Source organism: Chrysemys picta, chromosome 14, assembly GCF_011386835.1.
Source record: "Chrysemys picta bellii isolate R12L10 chromosome 14, ASM1138683v2, whole genome shotgun sequence".
Taxonomy (NCBI): Eukaryota; Metazoa; Chordata; order Testudines; family Emydidae; genus Chrysemys; species Chrysemys picta.
Window position 1 is genome coordinate 24,988,729 of NC_088804.1, and position 22,427 is coordinate 25,011,155.

At 41.1% G+C, this 22,427-nt stretch overlaps 1 protein-coding gene across 2 annotated transcripts in view; it reads right to left on the minus strand.

The window, feature by feature from the left end:
* Positions 1 to 22,427, minus strand: part of CEP89 (centrosomal protein 89) — a 118,879-nt gene that overhangs the window by 46,666 nt on the left and 49,786 nt on the right. For both annotated transcript variants that reach the window (XM_065567177.1, XM_065567178.1), the window contains 5 exons: positions 19,708 to 19,819; positions 16,087 to 16,267; positions 13,391 to 13,558; positions 11,525 to 11,666; positions 3,907 to 3,996 (listed from right to left, as the gene is read on the minus strand). In XM_065567177.1, the coding sequence (XP_065423249.1) occupies positions 3,907 to 3,996; positions 11,525 to 11,666; positions 13,391 to 13,558; positions 16,087 to 16,267; positions 19,708 to 19,819 (693 nt within the window). The remainder of the gene's footprint in view (positions 1 to 3,906; positions 3,997 to 11,524; positions 11,667 to 13,390; positions 13,559 to 16,086; positions 16,268 to 19,707; positions 19,820 to 22,427) is intronic.

A 22,427-nucleotide genomic window follows, 5' to 3' on the forward strand; every position in this document is an offset into this window, starting at 1 on the left:
ATAACGGGCCCAATATTCTGCCATCACTTGTACATGTGTAATAAAGTCATGACGGTCAGTGTGACTTAGATGAGATTGCATAGTATAACTGTTATTGACTACTGTGGCTGAAAAGACTATTAAACAGTAAAGTTCAGCATGGATTGAAATAATAAAAGAAAAATATGGATGAACTTGCTTTCAGATTTGACAGCACTTACGTATTTATTTATATTTTCACTAGAAGAATAGTAGAGGCAGCAGCACAGACAGGCTCCCTGTCTCCCATGCCAGCTCAGTGAAAACTGGGTACACGACTGGGGGGACACCCTGCCATTAGCCCGACCCTTTAACCCGCTCTGCACAGCAGACAGGAGGCTCCTGGTCCCGAGCTGCTTGGCCTGGGGCAGTTCCAAGGTGAAGGGAGGGGCTGCAGGGGAGGAGGGGCACCTCTGCTCCGGAGGCACTCCCTGCATGCACTGGCTAATCCTGCCCACCCCTAAGGCCGGCCCTGGGTTGATCTCAAAAGACACACTGTGACAGAGGCCCACTGGTATCAGCTGGCAAAGTGTTCATGGTTCTTTACAAGCAACTCCTGACTCAGTCAGACCTGACAAACTTACTACACCTAATAAAGGGTAGTATATGAGGTCTCTACTGAAAGCTTGTAACTTATCTAGTCATAATCATTGTGAGATGTGTATGCAGGTAATATTTAAGGAATAATGTAACTATATTGAAAATTATGCCTTATGGTCAGAGTAAAAGTTAGTCACCAGGCAATCATTTGTCTTGGTGATGGCCCATTCATGGTCTATGAACAAAGTATGATTCAGGGTGGAGAAAGACACTCTGCATCCATTCACTGAGAAGACGCGGTATTTCATGACAGATTAGATCCATCCAGCTCTGGAACACACTGAACTTTTGGGGCCAGGCAAGAACCTACTTTATTAGATAGGAAAGGTAACTACTACTAAGTGTCGGGCCTAGTGTGTGTGTTATGATTTTGTTTTGCATTGTGTGACAAAGTCAAACCAGACAGCTGTAAGAGAGTTGTGGAAGGCAGGTATACCATCCCTAGAATGGTAAAGTTCCTTTCCCCCGTGAGCTGAAATGTTACCTCAGGTAAACTAGGGACATCTAAGTCCAAATAAGGGCTGCCTATGACTGTTAAAAACCCCTTTTCTGGTGCGAGAGAGGGAGGAGAGATGGGAGACAAGGTGCATCAGGACAAAAGACTTCTCCTGAGTGGAAGGCTGCTCTCCTCCATATATGGGAAGCAACCACCCTAATGGACTGTTTGGAGAAGGAGTGGCACACAGTGCCCTCATAGCAAGGCAACACCCCAGAAACGGGGGAGGGAAAGGTATTCTCTTTTTTGTGTTATGAACTTTTCTTTTTGTTTGGCTGAAAAGTACTCCTTGGGCCTACCCTGAGGCCCACCTTGTAAATATGGAAGAATAAAAACCCAAGTGAGGAATAAAAACTCTCCAGAGTGTAAGTACATTATTTATATTCCAGTTGATGTATTTTATAATTAGATAGTAAAAATTAGAATAATCAATTTTTCAGTAATAGTGTGCTGTGACACTTTTTTGTATTTTTGTGTCTGATTTTGTAAGCAAGTAGTTTTTAAGTGAGGTGTAACTTGCAGGTACTGTAATGGGGCACCTGCCCCATATTGGCCTGTCAGGGGTTAATAGAGCCCTACGGTGGCTGCGTAAAAAGCAGCCAATAGGAAAGGGGCTGTGAGGAGCAGCCAATCATGGCCAGGCAGGCCCATATAAGAAGAGCTGCAGGGCAGAGCAAGTTCAGTTGCTCTCTGGCGCTAGAGGAGGGAGAACTGACTGCCTTGCAGGAGGAGGAAAGCTAGCACCTTGGAGACAGCAATGCTGGGCAGGATCAGGGGAGTAAGAGCGAGCTCCTGGCTGACTGCTAAGATGGCATGCTGAGGCCTTGAGATAAGGTTGGAGAAGGTGCTGGGGCTGTGGGGAAATGGCCCAGTGAAGTAGACTGAGAGGTTGGAGGCAACGCAGTGCGTGGCTGCCATTTACAAGGTCCCTGGGCTGGGACCTGGAGTAGTGGCCGGGCCCAGGTTCCCCCTCACTCCCACTTGCCACAGAGGAAGTGCTGTACCGTCGGACTGCAGTACATTCCCCTGGAAAGGGGAAGCACGAAGTGTGGCACAGTCAGAGGGCTGTGTCCTGAAGAGGACGCCGCGGTCCTTGGAGCAACATGGGTCCAGGACGAGAAATGATGGTGGGCGACACACCACCGAGAGTCGGCATACCGATCTGTGGAGCTGATCTGCAAGATGACCAGCAGGAGGCGTTGGTGTGGTGAGTCGCACCCCATCACAGGTACGCAAGACATATCAGATACCTGAAAGGGGTACAGTAGTCTGGAAAGTGAGAGCCTCTACTAAATAGGGATACACTGTCCATTTGGGAGCAGAGGATCTGGGAGTTCTGTGAGTAGCTAGTGTCAGGGGTTGGATGTCACAGTGGAATGCTTCAAGGGGACTCGGTGACTGGGCTGCACCTATTGTTAACTTGCAAGGTAAAGACAAGGCTGACATAGCCTGGAGGAGAGTGCTTGAGGGGCTGACAGGTTGGTGGCATTAGAGAGCTAACACCCAGACTCCCTCACAGTAGAGGCAACTAGCACAGTAAGGGTCTAGCACATGGGCTCAATAGCCTGAAGTAGAGACCCTAGGAGCAGCCATGGTTAGGGAGAAGTTAAGCTGAACTCTGCTCTGTTATTGCTAATTTCTTTGTTAACAAAGTCAAACTGCAGGAAGGGTTGTGTGGACTTTATTTTAAAATAGATTGGAAAAGACTTAAAAGCTCAACAGACGTTTTCAATTATTTAAGAAAAACAATAATTACCAATGAAGAACCCAAGAAGTAACAGGATGTGTGCCTACGATAAATATGGGGTCTTTGGGTTCTGGTTTTTACCACTGATTCATTTGCCAAAAAAACTAATTTGACAATGCAGATTCTTGATCCCATCCTATCACATCTCACTGTACATATAAGAAGAAACTTGTTAAGAAACTGTATGTGCTATAGAAAAAACATTAGGTTGTATAAATATTTAAACAGAATTTCTGTAGCATCAGACTGGTTAAAACTGTGAATGTACTAAAGAATTAAAATATAATTCACTCAAGTTTGCCATTAAATTGCAATGAAATGCAAAAACTAATAAGATATACATGGTAAAGAGAGTGACTGTATACTTTTATAGCTGATTATCTGTATACTTTAGACAACATACAAATACTTCACTACAAATACAACCAAGGTGGGGCACCCAGTTACTTAGATTTCTGACTTAATTACTCTACAAATGGAGCAGTGTAGCAGATAAGAGTGTAACTGTGTTTTGGAATTAGGTTAAATCTTTGGTATGTCCAAATTCCCTGAAATTGAGGTACAACCCTATAGTCATCTGAATGCACCTTGACAGTAGTTGTATATGCATCTCAATACTTGTAATTCTAATTTTAATAAACTCTATATTGAGAATATTTTTCAATTTTCCCCATTATTACAGACTTTTTAAAAGGTACAAAGAAAAGGGTTGGGATATATCCTATAAAATAAAAAATATAAATAAAATTTCTATGCTTCTACCACTCTACAACCTGCAATAGCTCATACAAATCATTAGAACACTATGTTCGTATATAGAAAGCAGTGTATGTATACAAACGAAAAGGACTTTTTATTATTTTTATTGTGTAAAATATGCTAAAAATCCCATTTATCTTCTAAAATCCATTCTAAAAAATATCCATAAAATGTTCTTACAAAAATATACTGCCATGTGGATTAAGTACTGATTTTTTTAAAAACAAAAGCAACTTGTAATAGATATGGAATGGTAATTAATATGTGATTTACAAAGCCTACTTACCCGAACCTTCTCTTCTAATCTTCCTAAGCGTACATTCCCTTCTATTATTTTGTTCAGAACTCCATGCTTCTCACTTTCCAAGCATTTGGCCTGCAAATATAATAGGTAGATGAATGTAGGTTTTGTATTCTGATATATGTAAGAAAAGGAAAAAGCACAATATTGTTTTAAAGTGCTGTTTTGCCATCATGACACCATTTTTTGTATGAATGGCTCTTATTATACAAGTGTATCATATACCTAACTTGAAAATGTCTTGCTGGCATTTCTAAAAGGGAGCATGTCTCTTAAAGCCTACAGTTGCAGTTTTTGGAGAGAGGAGTGGTAGACCTAAGATGCTGATAAAATGGGCAATGTTCTACAAAGAGACAGAATTACCCAAAAGGGACTTGTTTGAATATATTCTTTCCTTGTATTACCTTACACTGAGGCTGTCAAAGCACATCGCAAATATTAGTCATTTCTCATTACTTTCTTCTATGGGAGGTATCTGTAAATATTATTTCCCTTTGTTGCATGCTCCACAAGCATTTCCATGCTATCATCCATCTTATTTGCTATGCTTTTAATGCCCTATTGAAACTTATTCACCAAGCCACTTTCCGTGCCACATTCAAATCTCTCCTAGAGACCTATTTCTATCAAGACTACTAAAAGCAAAAAAGAAAGGTAACCAATCAATAGTAATTAAACGGGGAAAGAACCAAACTATCAAAACGCATACGTGCCTCATTATTGTCACCCTATCCTTCCCTTCCCTCTTCCCCCACACTGGTCTGTTTCTGACCTGCACTTGTGCAGTGTCATGTTAAATCAGGATTGGACAGTTTTCTAGGCAGTGATTGTATCTCTTTGTGTCAATCCTTATGCCTTTTCTGAGTCTTGAGAAATAAGAATTAATAAGTTTCATCCACAACTATTGACAATAATATATGTCAAGTTTCTACACCACCTTTTAAAAAGATTTCTACAAACAAATCAATAAGTGAAATGTATCTTATTTTTCCAAGTGCTGTTTCTCAGAAGTGTCATGACTAATTAACTTCAAAATTCACCTTCTTACACCCTCCCCAAATTCTCCTCTGGCTAGAGATAAGATATATGGGATTCCAGGTACAGGATTTTTTGATGGAGGCTGAGGGCAAAATCAGTCTGATATAATTGGAAAAAAAACAGTTAGAACCTTGACTATGGAATCACTACCCTTCCTTCAGAATACCTCTACAGAGCTAGTCACACTAAATAGACTATACTGCTATCATAATATTTATATATAGTACACACAATAAAAATGGTAGGAAAATGTGTTTTATTCAGTAGATGGTTACTCACGTGTAACCAGAGTTCTATGAGATGACCTCTGCACATTCACACTCTTGGGTTCCTTCCAACCTTTCACATCCTCAGAGTGAGCACAAGGGTGGAAATGTGCACAGGCCATGCAAAGAGGAAGCTATTTTTAAAAAGATACTGGGCAAGATCATCAGCTCATGTAAATTGGCACTGCTCTACTAAAATCACTTTTTATAAAATCGTTTTAGGCTGAGACCTATATAGAGGAAGTTTTTACCTCAGTTTTTACACCCTGTGAAAAACACAGATTTCTAATGAAAATGTTGACACATTTTTAACTATTGTGTCACCAACCATGCCCCAGAATTCAGTGAAAATAACTAACTATGGCAGTAGTTCATTATTGCTCTGTGAATAAAAAAAATCCTGTGCACTCAGTTCATTAACTTCAAAAGGATGACTTGCTTTCATGCTCATATTTCATCTGAGGGGAGTCTAAATGTCAGTGAACTGAGTTTGTAGTCGTATGTAATGTAAAGGCCTCCTATAATATTTCAGACTTAATATTTATGCAAAACTACTGAAATAAATTAATATATAAGAAAAGCAGGAGATGCAGAAAAACAACTCCCTAGCACTCTACTAATTCTATATTTGTAGTGATTGGGCTTGATTCATGCAGGATCTGGGCCAGCTTCTGCTAGTACGGATCTGGGGCCCAGTCCCCCCCGAGAGGGCTGTCCAGTTGCATAAAGGGTACATAACTTCTGCTACCTTGGGGAGTTAAAATCAGCCAGTACGGCCCTCTAAATCAGAGGTTCTCAAACTGGGGGTCAGGATCCCTCAAGGGGTCATGAGGCTACTATATGGGGGCTCGCGAGCTGTCAGCCTCCACCCCAAACACTGCTTTGCCTCAAGCATTCATAATGGTGTCAAATATATAAAAACGTTTTTTTAATTTATATGGGGGAGGGTCGCACTCAGAGGCTTGCTATGTAAAAGTGATCACCACTAAAAAAAAGTTTGAGAACCACTGCTCTAAATGGTCAGTGTTGGTTGGAAAATATTTGAGACTCCTTATTGGCATTTTGAACTGCTTGAACTGAAAAGAGCCCTTGAAATAGCAGGAGGTCAGGTTTGAAGTAGAGATGCATGGGGAAGCTTATGCATTGCCTTCGTACTATATGCTTGGCTCAGTTCACTGTTATGAATCCATCACTTTTGTAAACACTAAGTTCACTCACAGATTTAAAAGAAAACAAAAAACTGAATAGACTGCAAACATGAAAAGATCTTAAACCCCTTAAGAAGATAAACTCTTAAATCCACTGACAGTGTTCAAAAGAGAAATAACTAGGTTAGAATTAGTGACGCTTGACTACATGTGAAGTATACACATCACTCCTGTCTATTCCAGAGAAACAACTCCCTTCACAGAAAATCAAAACTCACCAGCATCACAAAAATGAGCTTGGTGCTCAGTCACTGAATGACATTTTGACTTAGTATATGGCACCTGCATCATAAAATAAAATAAAGGAATGATTTTTGACAGCTGCTAACACTGGATTATAGCTTACCACTATTACCCAGACAAAACTGTTTTAAATAATTTGTTACCACCCTTTTATACTGCAATTTGATTTTTGTTTATCAGAATACTGGCCTGATCCTGCAAACAATAAAGCTAACTCTGTGTGTGTACTTGCAGGATTGGGGCCATCGGGCTAATGCTGGGGCGCGGAAGCCTGTTTTCTCTTAGATCCCTCTGCAAATTAATCTCTTCCTTTCTATCTGTGGGAATGGGACAAGCTAGTGGAAATGTAACTCTTTGGACCACTACACACACACATAACCGCTGAAGGAAATCTGCAAAACCATTAACACAACCTCCAAACTACATTTGCTTTTCTGTAGCTCCTATTTGGCACTGTGGAATCCCACTTCATTGGCTTTTCCAGGAGCAACTGCAGGTGGAGGAAGCCTGGGAAGCACAGCTCCAATGGAGCCATGCTTTCTGAATTAGAAGTGAATGCTAGCGATCCCAGAGCATAGAGGCACAGAGTTCTATTATGTGAGGCGGTAGTGAATCAGCAGGAAAACTAGGAAAGACCACCTTGTTTGTTCCATGGGTGAGCAAAGAGATCTGTCTCCATAATAGAACAATCTGAGGAAAACTTTGCAAGGGAAACCCTTTCCTCTCCCCAAAGGCTCTTCCATGGGAAGGAGCAATAGGGACCACACAAATATTCATTGATTATGAGAAGATTGCTTTCCTATTAACTGTTTGAATTGCTCTCATGTCAAATGTGACAAAACTTCAGAAATTGTTTTTAGTATGGGCATTTTTCCTGCAACTCAAAGTATGATAAATATTAAAACACTATTTTTTTATGAAAGTGCCTGTGGGACAAAAAAATTGAATTACTGTAACCAAAGTAATATTTGTATGTGTAAATAAAACGTCCTTTAATTTCACACATGCAATTCCACTGGCCACCTTAAATTAACTATTAAATATTGTAGGGAGAAGTTTTCAGCTGTCAAGTAACCTTAAAGTTGATATCCAGACTTAGACTCAAATCAACTTTTCTATAGCGAATTTCATTCTCAGTTTTTGCCACAGGCACAGAATTGTTCTTTAATTGTAACTTTAACTTTAATTCTTCAATTTATTAAGAAAATACATTCCAATGCTTGTTTTTAAAATGTCAGCAGAACTTACAGGTGACCCAAAACGACAGTCACAGGGAAAGTGACAGTTATGTCCATTTCATTATGTAGGAGGGAGCGTGGAAGGTTGCAAAGGGCCCTAGCAACTGTGAGAAGGCATCTTGAGAACTATCAGAAGGAGTAGTATCAAGCAACTGATCATCTGCCCTAAGGGCTCTCATATGTAGGTCTCCACCTTGTGACCTCATATTGTTTAATGTCCATAGCTGGGGTCCTGTCACCAAGACTACTCTAACCTCAATGCCCAGTAATCTAAGAAGGAGCCTTTCTGGCCACTTTGTCTGTGTAGAGTTGTAGTTGTCTTGAAGGGTACAGCAGCAGCTTCCAGGGTCAGCAGAGGATCTCACACTGGACTCAACGCTCTAGGCAGAGTTGACGGTGCCATCTCTGGCTCAGGGGAGGAAGAATGGCCCGGCACATTGGCCTCTCCCGGCTTGTCCCTCTTCTAGTGCGCTGCTTCTTGTGCTTCCTTGGCACCAGAGATGGAGAACGGTGCCAGAAAGAACATGGCACCAAGGAAGCGCTTCACATAGATGTCAAAGTGCTTGGTACCAATTCGGAGCAGCTCTGCTCCGAGACAGGTCGGGGAGGCCTGTCAGCCTCTATGAGGAAAGCCTTCAGCCAAATGTCCCGGTCTTTTTTTTATTTTTTTTATTTTTAGTGCAAGGTCTGAAGTCCCTGCAGATCTGGCACATGTCCTTTACTTGGGTTTCCCACAGACACTTTAAGCAGCTGGTGTGTGGGTCACTCACTGCCATATGTTTGCCGCAAGAAGCCCTGAGAACCCTGGGGCAAAGAGTCCCTCGATGACGGGCTAACCATTCACACTACTATATTCATTAACAATAAGAACTATACACACTAACTACAATAACTATGAATAGAGAAGAGTCCAACCACTGTTAAAGAAGCCTTGCCACAGCAAAAAGGATCATTCCAGCAACCGTCATAGGCGGTAAGAAGGAACTGAGAGGATACAGGGCCAGTGGCACCCCTTATACCGGCACATATGCGCACGACTCCAGAGGGCACTAGAGCCAGCCCAACGGATACCACTAAGGGAAAAATCTCCAGCAACAGTGGATGCGGCACGCAAATACCTCGCATGGAATGGACATGAGCAAGTACTCAAAGAATATCTTGGTCCCAATTCATAAAGAACATTTTAGAGTACAACCAGAACTTAATTCTGTTGTAAAGTAAATGGAGTTAAAAAAACAAAAGGAATAATGTATTTAGGGTAACCAGACTGCAAGTGTGAAAAATCATGACAGAGGGTGGGAGGATAATAGGAGCCTATATAAGAAAAACCCCAAATATCGGGACTGTTCCTATAAAATCGGGACATCTGATCACCCTAGATGTATTCACACTAGTCTTTGTTGCATATCAGGTGCACTGCTGCAAATCACAACTAGTTTGTGCAATGACAGAGGTTGTACCAGTTTTATTGCTGCAGTAATCTAGCTCCGAAGTGGCTAGGCCCTTTCTAAATGGAGGGGGCAGAGTTTCATGGCCAAACTGAAAATGAAAGGAAGTGTTCTTGTTTGAACTGCACATTCCCACTCCTGGGATGCACCAACAATGTGAGCTGCACTGCCAACACATCCTGTGAATGGACAGAGTCAATCTCTAAGAACTCTGGTTACAGGTTAATTTCCTTATCATTGTGGCAATCTCTATATCCAGGAGTAGAAACAAGCCCAGCATGACACTGAGACTTGTCACCAGCTGTGGTGTGCTGCCGTCAGTCATCAGTGAAGTAAGAATACTGACAAGTTCCATAGTGTTTTTCCCTTTCTACTAACCACCTGTTTTTCCTGGGTTAAATTTGAGCCAACTACTTTTAATCTCTGATCATCTCTTCCAGGAATTAGGAAATCTATGTAACAAGAAGTTAGGTTTGGATAGAAGAGTAGTTGTACTGAGTAAATCGGCTAGGATGACTGTCATTTTAGTTTTCTTTATTGGGTTGATGTTATGTTCTTTACTTTCGGAATCAAAATTATCAGGAGTTCTCCATGACCATTAGAGTCCTAATGCTCATCAAGTTTTCAGGGTCTTGCCCATAGCTGGACTACACAGGCCACCTGGACACAGGTCATCTACAGTGCCATATTAGCTTTTATTCATTTCACGGATGGTTCTTTCAAAAACATAGTTTCTTTAACACTGCCTCAGAGTTAAAACACACTAAATCCAATTGAGGGGGAAGAGAGGCGGTTTGGATGAACAGCAATGTTTCGATTTTTCTAAACTGAGCACACACAAATGAGCACAAATTTGTGCTACTTTAAAAAGCAAATGGATAGTGAAATGCATAACTGTCTATTTTCACAATAAATTATGCTGTATGTGAAAAGTAGGTGCACAGTTGCATGCACATTTTGTGGGTTCATCTCAATGTGCACAGTTTACAAAACTGGACCTGTCAAGTCCTTGACTGGAATAATTCAACTCTCTCTGACTAACTGTATACTGTTACAGTCCCCCACTCTCACACTAATTAAGTCTGTTATATTATTTCTAATCACAGTCGCTGGGATTATTACAGATGCTTTTAAACACTGATCTATAAAATCTTTTTTTGCTCTTTCTATCCAGGTGCTCAAATCTGTTTACACATCTAAATCAGTGGTCTCCAACCTTTTTACACCCAAGATCACTTTTTGAATTTAAGGGCAACCCAGGATCTACCCCGCCTCTTCCCCAAGGCCCTGCCCCGCTCACTCCATTTCCCCCCTCCCTCCGTTGCTCACTCTTCCCCCACCCTCACTCACTTTCACCAGGCTGCGGTTGGGGTTCGGGAGGGGTGTGGGCTCTGGGCTGGGGCCAAGGAGTTCGCAGTGTGAGAGGGGGCTCCGTGATGAGCATGGGGCAGGGAGTTGGGGTGCAGGAGGGAGGGAGGAGTAAAAGCTCTGGGAGGGAGTTTGGGTGCCAGAGGGGGCTCCGGGCTGGGGCAGAGTGTTGGGGTGCAGGCTCTGGGAGGGAATTTGGGTGCAGGAGGGGGCTCCGGGCTGGGGCAGAGTGTTGGGCTGCAGGAGGGGGTATGTTGTGCTGGCTCCGGTGGCACTTATCTCGGGCGGCTCCCAGTTGATGGCGCAGCAAGGCTAAGGCAGGCTCCCTGCCTGCCCCAGCCCCACGCCGCTCCCAGAAGGGGCCAACGTGCCCCTTTGGCCCGGGGGGGAGAGACATGGCTCCACATGCTGCCCCTCTCTGCAGTTACCGCACCCGCAGCTCCCATTGGCCACAGTTCCCCATTCCTGGTCAATGGGAGCTGCGGGGGAGGGGCTTGCAGGCAGGAGCACCGCGTGGACACCCCTCCCCGCTGGGGCTGCGGGGGCATGCTGGCCGCTTCTGGGAGTGGCATGGCCGGGGCAGGCAGGGAGCCTGCCTTAGCAGCAGCCCCGCTGCACCACTGGAGATTGCGATGGATTGGGAGAGTCTCTAGGATCAACCAGTCCATCGCAATTGACAGGTTGGTGATCATTGATCTAAACCACTACATTTTGAAATATTAACCCTCGTTGTTAGTTGCTTTCTTTTTTTCATAATAAAACAAGGAAACCTGAAATACCCCTAAAGAACTTACCAAATGTATAAGATGGTCACGTTCCTGACTTATATTCTCTGCCAAGCTAATAAGATTTGCTAAGTACTGATGAGCTGCCACTTCCTTTTCCATTGCTTCTCCCAACTGCTGTTTCAGAAGACCTATTTTCTTCTGTGATTTCCTACAAAATATAAATATAAATACAGGAAAATCTTATTTTTAAACACTAAACTACTGTATAACAATTAAAAACATTGTTTTTGTGCATACATTAGCTTTTAAACAGTATTGTCTTATGAGTCAAATCACATGTAAGGAAAGATTCTGAAACAAGATGATTTTAAATATAAAAGGTCAATAATCTAACCTTAGTACATTACAAAAACATCTTACAACATCTTTGTCAGTTTACAGGAAGACCAAACCTCTATATTCTCTATTTTTTGGCTGTTTTGTTTCAAGCAATGAGTACTACTGAACTATCTGAATGACTAGCAAATACAGTGAAAACTTTCTAACATACTACATGGATATAAAAAGATGCTCCCAGCATTATGAATATTTTAAAAAATTCTTGTTCACTGAAATAGCTTTATCTCATGGGTATCATATAAAAGAAGTTTGTTCAGTATGGAACAATAAACTCTTCCATAACACTGACTAATTTACCAGTGTTTATTATTCATTAACTCATCATATGCAATCTGACAATTTATCTACTTTTATCAAAGACCTAAAAAATCATCAAATATTTTTTCAGATATGAACTGGCTCAGGATGCCAGGGTTACCACAAGCATCATGGCCTGTGACCACCTTGTATTCTTTCCTGATTTGATGGGGCACGTGATCATAACAAATAATCATTCCAAGAAATATCTTGTGATGCATGATAGCTAGAAATTCACGCTGCACGCCATGCAATAAAAGGATAATCCAGCATTCTAATAATTACAACACTTTTTTTTAGCTGATGGTTCAAAAAATATCAACATTTCAAAATAACATTATTCAGATCATATTTTTGCGTGTTCTGTTGTGCTTGCAAAAAACATCGCGGCATGTGACCCAGCAAATCTGACCCATACTTTGTCTTGCATATTTTTCCTAAATTCATTTGTTCACATCTTGGAGATTTTATTATTTTCCTAGGTTCTCTGACATTCTGTCCAGTCCATTACACACAGTCCGCCACAACAGTCTACTATGAGTTGATGATACACATATACTTTTATTTTTTTTATAGTTCTGCATAATACATGCTGCACTGAGGTAGGTACTTAAATTCTATGACAATATTTCTTTTTTACTTGTGAAATGTTTGAATACTGGGCTTAATTTCTAGCTTCAAAATATGCCTACAATATGATTGCTTACCTGAATCAGATAATTGGCTAATTATAATTTTCACATGCATTTTCTCAGTGCAGTCATGGTAATTGTGCATGAAAATTATACATTACAATTATTTAGCTAACATATGAAACATCAGTCCTGTATAGGTAATATAAAAGTTAAATCATATTTCACTGGAAAGACACCCACATTTTAGAGAATATACTTAATTGGCAGCAATAAGACTTCATGTGTCTGGAACGGGCTGTAGGGGTCGTGGGCCAAGAATATTTTTTCAGTGAGATATTACACCTCTACCCCGATATATCGCGACCCCGATATAACACGAATTCGAATATAATGCGGTAAAGCAGCGCTCCAGGTGGGCAGGGCTGCGCACTCCGGTGGATCAAAGCAAGTTCAATATAACGCGGTTTCACCTATAACACGGTAAGATTTTTTGGCTCCCAAGGACAGCGTTATATCAGGGTAGAGGTGTACTTTGTTTTTTAAAATGTTAGTGTCGATGGAAGGAGATATCCAAATGAAGAAGAAAAGGAAACAGATAAACCTATTTGTCTTTTGTGCCATTTTCAGCTCAGCTTCCAGGATCTTGTTTTCAGCAACTAGGTCATTTTTCTCTAAGAGCAGGCTCTTTTTCTGTGCTTGCAATGATGCTAGCCTTTCCGTTAGATCTCCCAGCTCAGCACTTTGCTTTTCCTGTTCCTGTTGCAACTGACTGCAGAAAAAGACAATATAAAATGGGTATCAAAGATCTACTTCACTGAGAAAATGGACAAGTTACATATTTGACAGTATATTATTGTTTTAGCTTACGTTTTACTTAGGTGTCAAAGATACAGATGTTAAAAACTTTGCTCCAAGTCAAATGGCCAACAAAGCATAATGCCAATTGTGACAGACACAGACCAGTGGGGTACAGGAGTCTGGTAGAGGGCAAATATACTGGTCACTGGATGAGTAGTTTTCTGTTCCCTGAGTGACCAGAGCAGGGGCTGCACTACAGTAATCAAGAACCTGCTAGAACCAGTTAAGGCAGGCAGGCTAATTAGGACACCTAGAGCCAATGAAGAAAAAGCTGCTAGAATCAATTAAGGCAGGCTAATCAGGGCAGCTGGGTTTTAAAAGGAGCTCACTTCAATTTGTGGTGCAAGTATGAGGAGCTGGGAGCAAGAGGTGCAAGGAGCTGAGAGTGAGAGGGTGTGTGGAAGACTGAGGAGCACAAGTGTTATCAGACTGTCCTGTAGTGAGGAGGAAGGTCCTGTGGTGAGAACAAGGAAGGTGTTTGGAGGAGGCCATGGGGAAGTAGCCCAGGGAGTTGTAGCTGTCATGCAGCTGTTACAGGAGGCACTATAGACAGCTGCAGTCCACAGGGCCCTGGGCTGGAACCTGGAGTAGAGGGCGGGCCCGGATTCCCCCCAAACCTCCCAATTTACCTGGACTGTGGGTTCTTCCAGAGGGGAAGGTCTCTGGGCTGTTCCCCAACCCACATGGTGAATCCCTGAGGCAAGAAAATCCGCCAATAAGTGCAGGACCCACCAAGATAGAGGAGGAACTTTGTCACACAATGCAATTACTCAATGGAAAGACATGTACTGGCAACCCTGCTCTAAATAGGATTTATATGTATGCTATATAGTCAAAATGTATCCTCTTCCTGGTATTTGGTTTTACTGGTAACGCAAATAACCACCACTAAAACTGCACGACCAGCAGTGCAGAAAGCGTATCAATGGATTACTCACAAAGGCAAAAACGTGCTATGCCAACAGATTAATACATTTCCATCATACCTAGTCTTGAGCAAAAATAACTCATCTGAATGTCATAAAACGTAATGAATTAAGTTCTAGACAACCTGAGGTAGAAAGCTAACATTCTCTCTGAAATATGTCATTTAAAACTCAAATCATGCCATAAAATATCACAGGCCATCAAGCAAAGAACATATTTTCATGGTGGAGGCAGGAGATGGTAAAACAGTTCTCGGTTCATTAAAATAGCTTAGCATGCATTTTTATAAGAAACTGAGATACATAAATTTAAAACACACTGATGGTTAGTTAGCTATAATTCACTTTAAATCCCTTCACTGTCTTGTAGTTTAAAGTTCTGATATTTCATTTTTATTATTAAAAACTAAATCTTAGTGAATGGAAAGAGGAGAAATGTTTCTGCACCAGAGGAAAAAAGTAAAAGCCTTTTACTTTTCACCAGAGGCTTGTTTGATTCAGACATGTTGTTTGATCAGACTGGATTTATCAAAGTGATGTGCTCCTAGGACCTTTTAAGTTTATCTGTATCTTTCCCCTAGAGTATGGGTTGGCTACCTGAAATATTATAGACTGTTGGGCATGACATGTTTATTGCCAACTTTTGTTTATCCTTTATGTGGTATCTTGCTAGACTTTGAAGATTTTATAAATGGGGATGGACATTTAATTGACAATCTGTTGTACTGTAGTGCTTGGCATTGCTTAGTGTTTTGTCCTGATTTCTCATACTTGAAATTGTGGAGAATGGAGAACAGAAGTGTTTTCAGTTTGAGATCTGAGTACATTTTATACATTTGTCACCAAAGAAGGAAACAAGAAATTGAAAACAATTCAGAAATAAGGAAAACAGCTTCTAAGGTTAATATGATTATCTTATTTCCAATATAGCAGTTTTCTTATAACAAAAAGACTTCAGTATTTACAATGCAAATTTTGCATCTTTGTACTAGGGCATGAGAACTAAGTGAATTTTTAAAATGTAATCAAGCAATGGGAATAGTGAAAAATACATCAGGATTTTTAAATTCAGTTTTAATTGTCCATAGTGTTACCGGTAATGACATTTGTTTTCTAAAAATATAATTTTTAAATGTTTTCCCTTGGGGGAAATTTTTTTTGTTTGGCTAAGGTGCGTTTTTTGTTTTAGTTTACATGCTGTTTTATCTAGGTATAAATATGGGTGAAATCCTGGCAAAATGTCCATTGATTTCAACGGAACCAGAATTTCCCCCTATGTTTTTATCAGACTAAAAAATTAAGTTAAGAGTTTTCTAAAATAGTATTGCTCTACCTTCTTTGTACTTTGCCAGCTACCTTAACAACATATGGATCTTGATAGAAAAGAACACTGGTGATTGGGTCCTGTTGCAGCAAAGGGATCTGTATGGGTATAAGAGCCGGCTCATGTGGATACTTTGCAGGATCGAGGCCTTTCACACCACTTGTCTGTATAGAGTATATAGACCCATACCTTCTTAATGCATTTACCAAAGCAACATGCTCCTCTGCTGTTACTCTGCCATTCAGATTGGCTTTCAGTTCTTCACATGTGGAGCATAAAGACTTCAGCTGCTTCTGATTCTCTGATATCTCCTCTTCCTGGCTCTGTTTCTTAGCTTCCAAAACCATTAGCTGTTTGGTCAATTTTGAAACTTCATGGGGGGGGGAAAAAAACTGTTGACACAACAGACCTAATCCACAAATCAAGTCAAAATTCTAATTAAAACAATAGGACATAATTTAATAGCTGCATTAAGCACTGGACCAACTGTTGCTTGACTTGTCAAATTAAGTATTGCACTTTTATCCTATGGCTTCTGCTATCTGTCAAGCAGTTTATCAAGATTCTAGTCTTATCCACAGTTAAGAACAAAGAGAAAATCCTTCTGTTATAAACCTGAGTTTTCAGTAACTTCTGCCTTGGCCAAAACTAAACCTCAACCAACCCACTTGAAGTTCTTATGTCAGGGCAGAGGGGGGGTTATTTGTTTGTTTCCTGGAAGATTTGGGCAGACTGGGGAACTGGTGTGTGTGTGTGTGTGTGTGTGTGTGTGTGTGCGCGCGCAGGCGAGTCTCATCTTACGCGGGGGTTCCGTTCCGCGGTTAGCGCGTAAAGCAAAAACCACGTATAGTCAAATTTACATTGAGTTGAATGGTGGGCGGAATCGCCCGCACTACAAGTACAGTATTAAAATTGTTGTTTTTCTCTTTTTGTTTTGTTTTGTTTTTGTCTACCGCGTAAAGCTGAAATTGCGCATGTTAAATACGCATAAGGTGCGACAGACCTGTATATCAAAAAAAAGTTGTTCACTTCTTGGATATTTTCTTGATGTATTTTGGCTCGTCACAACCCCAGAACAGTTTGGCCTAGAAACTTCAAATTAGTTTGATTCTGTTGGTCTTGGTTAGGATTGGTGCCTTTTGGGGAGGGATAGCTCAGTGGTTTGCGCATTGGCCTGCTAAACCCAGGGTTGTGAGTTCAATCCTTGAGGGGACCACTTAGGGATTTGGGGCAAAAATCAGTACTTGGTCCTGCTAGTGAAGGCAAGGGGCTGGACTCGATGACCTTTCGGGGTCCCTTCCAGTTCTATGAGATAGGTATATCTCCACATATTTATTTAGTAGCTTTGAGTTACAGAATGAATGATTTTTTTTTTTAATTTAAAAACACTTGCTATGAATATTTGCAGACCTGTGGAGTTCCAAACTCTGCATGGGCCCTGATGCAGATTTCATAAAGTTTCATATGCCAGGTGCAGATTTTATACAGTTAGTAATGCAGCCCATGAGTTAAGACCTCTTCAATGTTCCCAGTATACACAGAAACTTCCCAAGACTGTGGATTTCTGAAAGCCAATTCAACTAAAGCACAGAAGCCAAGGGACTTTAGAATTTTACTTTTCTCATGGCTTTCTGGGATGTCAAGGGAGGAACACCTATATGGCCTCTAACTTCAGTAATGTATACCCTATAACGGAGGTGGGCAAACTACGGCCCGCGAGCCACATCCAGCCCTTGGGACCGTCCTACCTGGCCCCTGAGCTCCCAACCTTGGAGACTAGCCCCCGGCCCCTCCCCTACTGTCTCCCCTCCCCCGCAGCCTCAGTTCACTGCGCTGCCAGCGCTCTGGCCTGCTGCTCCTGCCAGGCAGCACAGTGGCGTGGCTGGCTCCGGCATGGTAAGGGGGCGGGGAGCAGGAGGTCCTGGGTGGCAGTCAGGGGACAGGGAGCTGGGGTGGTTGGAGGGGGCGGAGGTTCGGGGGGGGGGGGCACGGTCAGGGAACTGGGAATAGGGGAGCTGGATAGGCATGGGAGTCCCGGGGGGCCTGTCAGGGGGTGGGGGTGTGGATAGGGGTCAGGGAGCAGGGAGGGTTGTATGGGTTAGGGGCTCAGGGGGGGGCAGTCAGGGGACAGGGAGCAGGGGGGTTGGATAGGTGGGGGATTCTGCGGGGGGCAGTCAGGGACGGGAAATGGGAGGGGGTGGATGGGAGCGGGGCAGGCTGTTTGGGGAGGCACAGCCTTCCCTACCTGGACCGCCATATAGTTTTGCAACCCAGATATGGCCTTTGGGCCAAAAAGTTTGCCCATCCCTGCCCTACAATGTAAGAGGTGGGTGTGGCTTAAAATGTACATAGCCAAAAATTAATATCCTTTAATATCCTCAAGTAAATTACATGGTCATCTGTGTTCACCTACAAAATTCCTTCCTAGGTTCAAAGAATCTCAGTGACACATCCAAGTTATGTGTTATACATAGCAAACAGCTACTATACTAGGATACTTATCACATTTTTGCAATCAGACCTTCAATAGAAAGTGTAGGATTTGTGGGACACAGTTAAGATTTTTCAGGGTACATTAAACTGAATTTCCATACTTTCACAATTATTTTACTAGAAGTGTGGCTTTCTATATTCGGGTTTTAAACTACAACATATTTTAAGGTGTTTTTTTTCCCTTTAGATCCTGTTAAGTTTCTGAATGTTCATAGGATTTTACTGGTATAATAATACAACACAAGTAGCAGAATGATTCTTTATCTAGAATCTTTTCCCTCTTACACTTTGTTTTCTTCCTTGCATGTAATTAATCTTCTGAAATCAACTACCAATTAAGGAGTACAAATCTGAATTAAACTGTGTATGTTGTGGGCTTGATTCTCACTATAAAAGATGTAATGAAATTTTAAGAAAGGTAGGTTATAAAAATTAGTAGAATCAATAATGTTATTTTTGAGATAATTAACTATTGTAAAGCAATGAATATTACCTACAAAACAGAAAATAAAATCACACAGACTCCAAATGATTTATCTTATACAATATTTAAATAAGATCAAACTGTTTAACATATTTAATACTACATAAAGCTAAAAGTATTCTAAAATTACTAACAAAACATACTTTTGTACATAAATAAAATATTATTTTACACTTCTGGTCACTATTTCCAGTAGAGAAAGTGACTTCTGATTAACACATTTTGGTTCAAGATGGTATGTATTACATAATGTCTGCAAGGGAAATAACTTGGATATTGATTGTAATTATATTATTTTGACTTAATGGTGCTTTTAGGCATGTATTAATTAAAATAATACTGCAGTACTATCTCTGCTACAGTCCAATTAATCCACTCACACCCCAGTCCTGGCCTCACAAAGTTGCAAGACCTCCTCGTTAACCTTCTTCCAGCGCTGGCAAAGACAGCCATCCATTACACCAGGAGAAAGCTGGACAGGGTCATATTCTGCAACTATGGGGTCTATTTCCATTCCCTTGTCCGTTCACAAATCCAGGCAGAGTTCCTCTGGGCAGTGTCCACTGACTCCCTAGATGCCTTTGAGGAACAGTGGGCGCTGTCCGGGGTTCTCTGTTCGGTATCCTCCTCTGGATCCCTGATTCTTTACCTCAGACCTCATCCTACTCCTGTTGAATCATTTGCTGTCTTCCGTATTCAACTGATCCCTGAGTCCAGTGGTTCTTCCTCATTAATTGCGGGGGAGGGCCTTTAGTTTTGGGCAGGCCTATGCCGGCCCATCCCCAGTACTTCAAATAGTACAGTCAAAGTAAGTAGCAATTGAAGTATCTTACCTTCCTGAAGATGTTGGTTGTAACTCTCCTTTGCTTTAGCCTGCTGAATTTCAAGTTGCTCCATCAACACACCATTTTCTTCCAAAACCAGCTTTGCCTGAGTTTGCAGCTGCTGCCTATGATGATGATGATTGATTTAGAAATAATGTACCACTCAAACATTAGTAAGTTAAATAATTAAAAGAAGACACAGAAATGAACCTTACCAGTCTAAAATTAATGTATTTTGCATCCTTAACTTCAAGAAGCTTACTGAAGATAAATCACTGAACCCAGATTACTTTAAGGTTATCAGAGTGCAATTATTACATTACAATGTCATTTTCATATGAAAATACCTCCTTAAAAGTAGGTTTTACTTTCTAGAATGTTGAAAACAAAATATGAATGAAGAGGGGAAATGCAACAACAATGCAGAAAAAAAAATGTGTATCTGACAGATATGGCAATTTCCTGAATATCCCTGAAAGACCTTACTGAATTAAATTTAAGTATCTTTGGGGTCCATTATATTAAATAGATGGTTTATGTTTTATTGTAGTATGGGATTGTATGTAGCCTCTCAAAGGAGATGTGATAGATGTGTGACCTGCGGGCTCAGAGGACTATATTGAACAATGTGCCAGACAAGCATTTCTTGGAAGAAAACACGGTAAGTGGTTTTTCTGGGGAATATCTAGAGGGAGGTGAATGCAAATTCCCCACCCTCACCACAATTATGCAGAAACCCAGTCTTTTGAAGCTATGCCCCTGAGAAGTGAGCCATTGTCTGCTGTTCACCTATTACATGAGGCCATGATCAAAGGCCCAAGCTGTATAAAGGAAAGACTGACCTATTCATGATTGTTCTTGTTTGGAATCTGAAACAGTTATGAACTTGTAACCACAGGAAAACCCAGCTGTGGGTTTTGAAAGACTGACATCTACCAGAGCGTGAGGTTGGAGTTGGTGTGACTTCTGGTAAGCTTTTCAGTATGCGTGTGAGTTCTTTTATTGTTTTAATGTTTTCTCAGTAATGCTTTCCCCTTAAGAATAAATGTTTAGAGCGAGTTATGTGGGAGCTTGTTGGTGCCCTTGAGGGACAACAGAGTGGGTATAAAGGTGCAGTTGCCCTGAACTGTGATAATGTATATTTGAATTAAAGCCAGATGGCTCTCATTTGTGCCAAGTGTATGAAGGAGGGGATAGCCAAATGCTTCACAAATGGATCACATAAAATATTTCTTAGGACTTGCTAAGTCATCAGTTCACAGCTTATAGATCTAGAAATAGTTGCCAGTGCTAGTCATATAAATGCTATTTATGGGACTTAGAAAAGAGAGCCTTTTAATCTTAGCTACCTCTAGCATACAACTGATCCTTTGCTCTATACTAGGCATTAATATAGCCTTCTAGGAAGCAAATACAAGTCTTTTTGCTGTTAGGAAAAGTCTAAGGAACTATTTGTGTTCTGATGTGATAGCCGGAAAAGTAGAGAAGTATTGTCCAGGATGCAAGCAGAAATATAAGAAATGTGGACACTTTGAAGACAAATAAGATGCAGTTCATTTGTTTGTGACCACCTGATATCACACAAAACCACCAAATCAATTAGCTAAACTTTACCCAGTCATAAGATAGCGGGCTAACAGTTATCAATGATATCAATATTAACAAAAGCTTATAGATGTGACCAAAACAAGAAAAATGTAGCCTTATCATATATAGAGTGTTGCAGTATGTACAGCTTGATAATATTGTCTGTTACAATACACAAGTAGAGTGTGCAAAATTACTATGTCAAAAAGACTGAGTACGCAGCATCACTGTCTATAGAAGGCCACACAGGACCTGGGTATGTAATCAAGCGGCTAGACAGTGCTGCTGCAGCTTCAATGCTATTGTTGTTTGAGATAGATAGATAATCAAAGCTAGGTCAGATATGTCTACACACGTGGCAGTCACACTTCTGACTGCAGTGTAGATATATTCTATACTCCCATTCTTGTCTGTCTATATCATATAAACGTAGTGTGAGTGTTCATGAATTTAATTGCAACATGTTTGGATTAGGTTGCTTGTGGATGCCCCAAACACATCCTGGTGGCCACTAGTCATTTGACCTTAAAATATGAAGCTGGGGTCTGACCACACAAGAATGCACCAATGATCATAGCTGTCCTGAAGATTCCTACAGTTCTGGTTGGCAAATTGGACCAATGGTGGACAAAATTATTCTAAATCTGGTGGGGAATCGTATAATAAAAATTGCCTCCCTCTCCCCAATATCTTGCTACTCATATGAAGGTGGGATTATGTTGCTAGGAGTTTTTTTTCCAAAGACTTCTGAAATTTGGGGAAGGGATCATAAGCAGCCATCCCTTGAGATTTCTAAAGTCCCTACATTTCTGAAGTCCCTACTAATGGGCTAGTGTCCCCCATCTGTGGAATTTGGAGGTGGTCCAATGTTATTACTGGCAGTTCTAGGACTAAGCTCTGCCCTTCATCTCAGGCCACCAGAAGAGTTCTTCCACAGCGGTAAAAACACTCCAACTAATTATCAGCATTAAGAAAACTTGATATAATATATTAAATTAGCCTTAAGACAATATATGTCTGTCTCCCTTTAGAGACAATTTATATTCTGATCATTTACCAGACTAGTAGGGTGGGTTGAATTCAGAGAGAGCTGCTAACAGAAACAAAAAAAATTACCAGGTAAGAAATTCTCATTTTGTTGC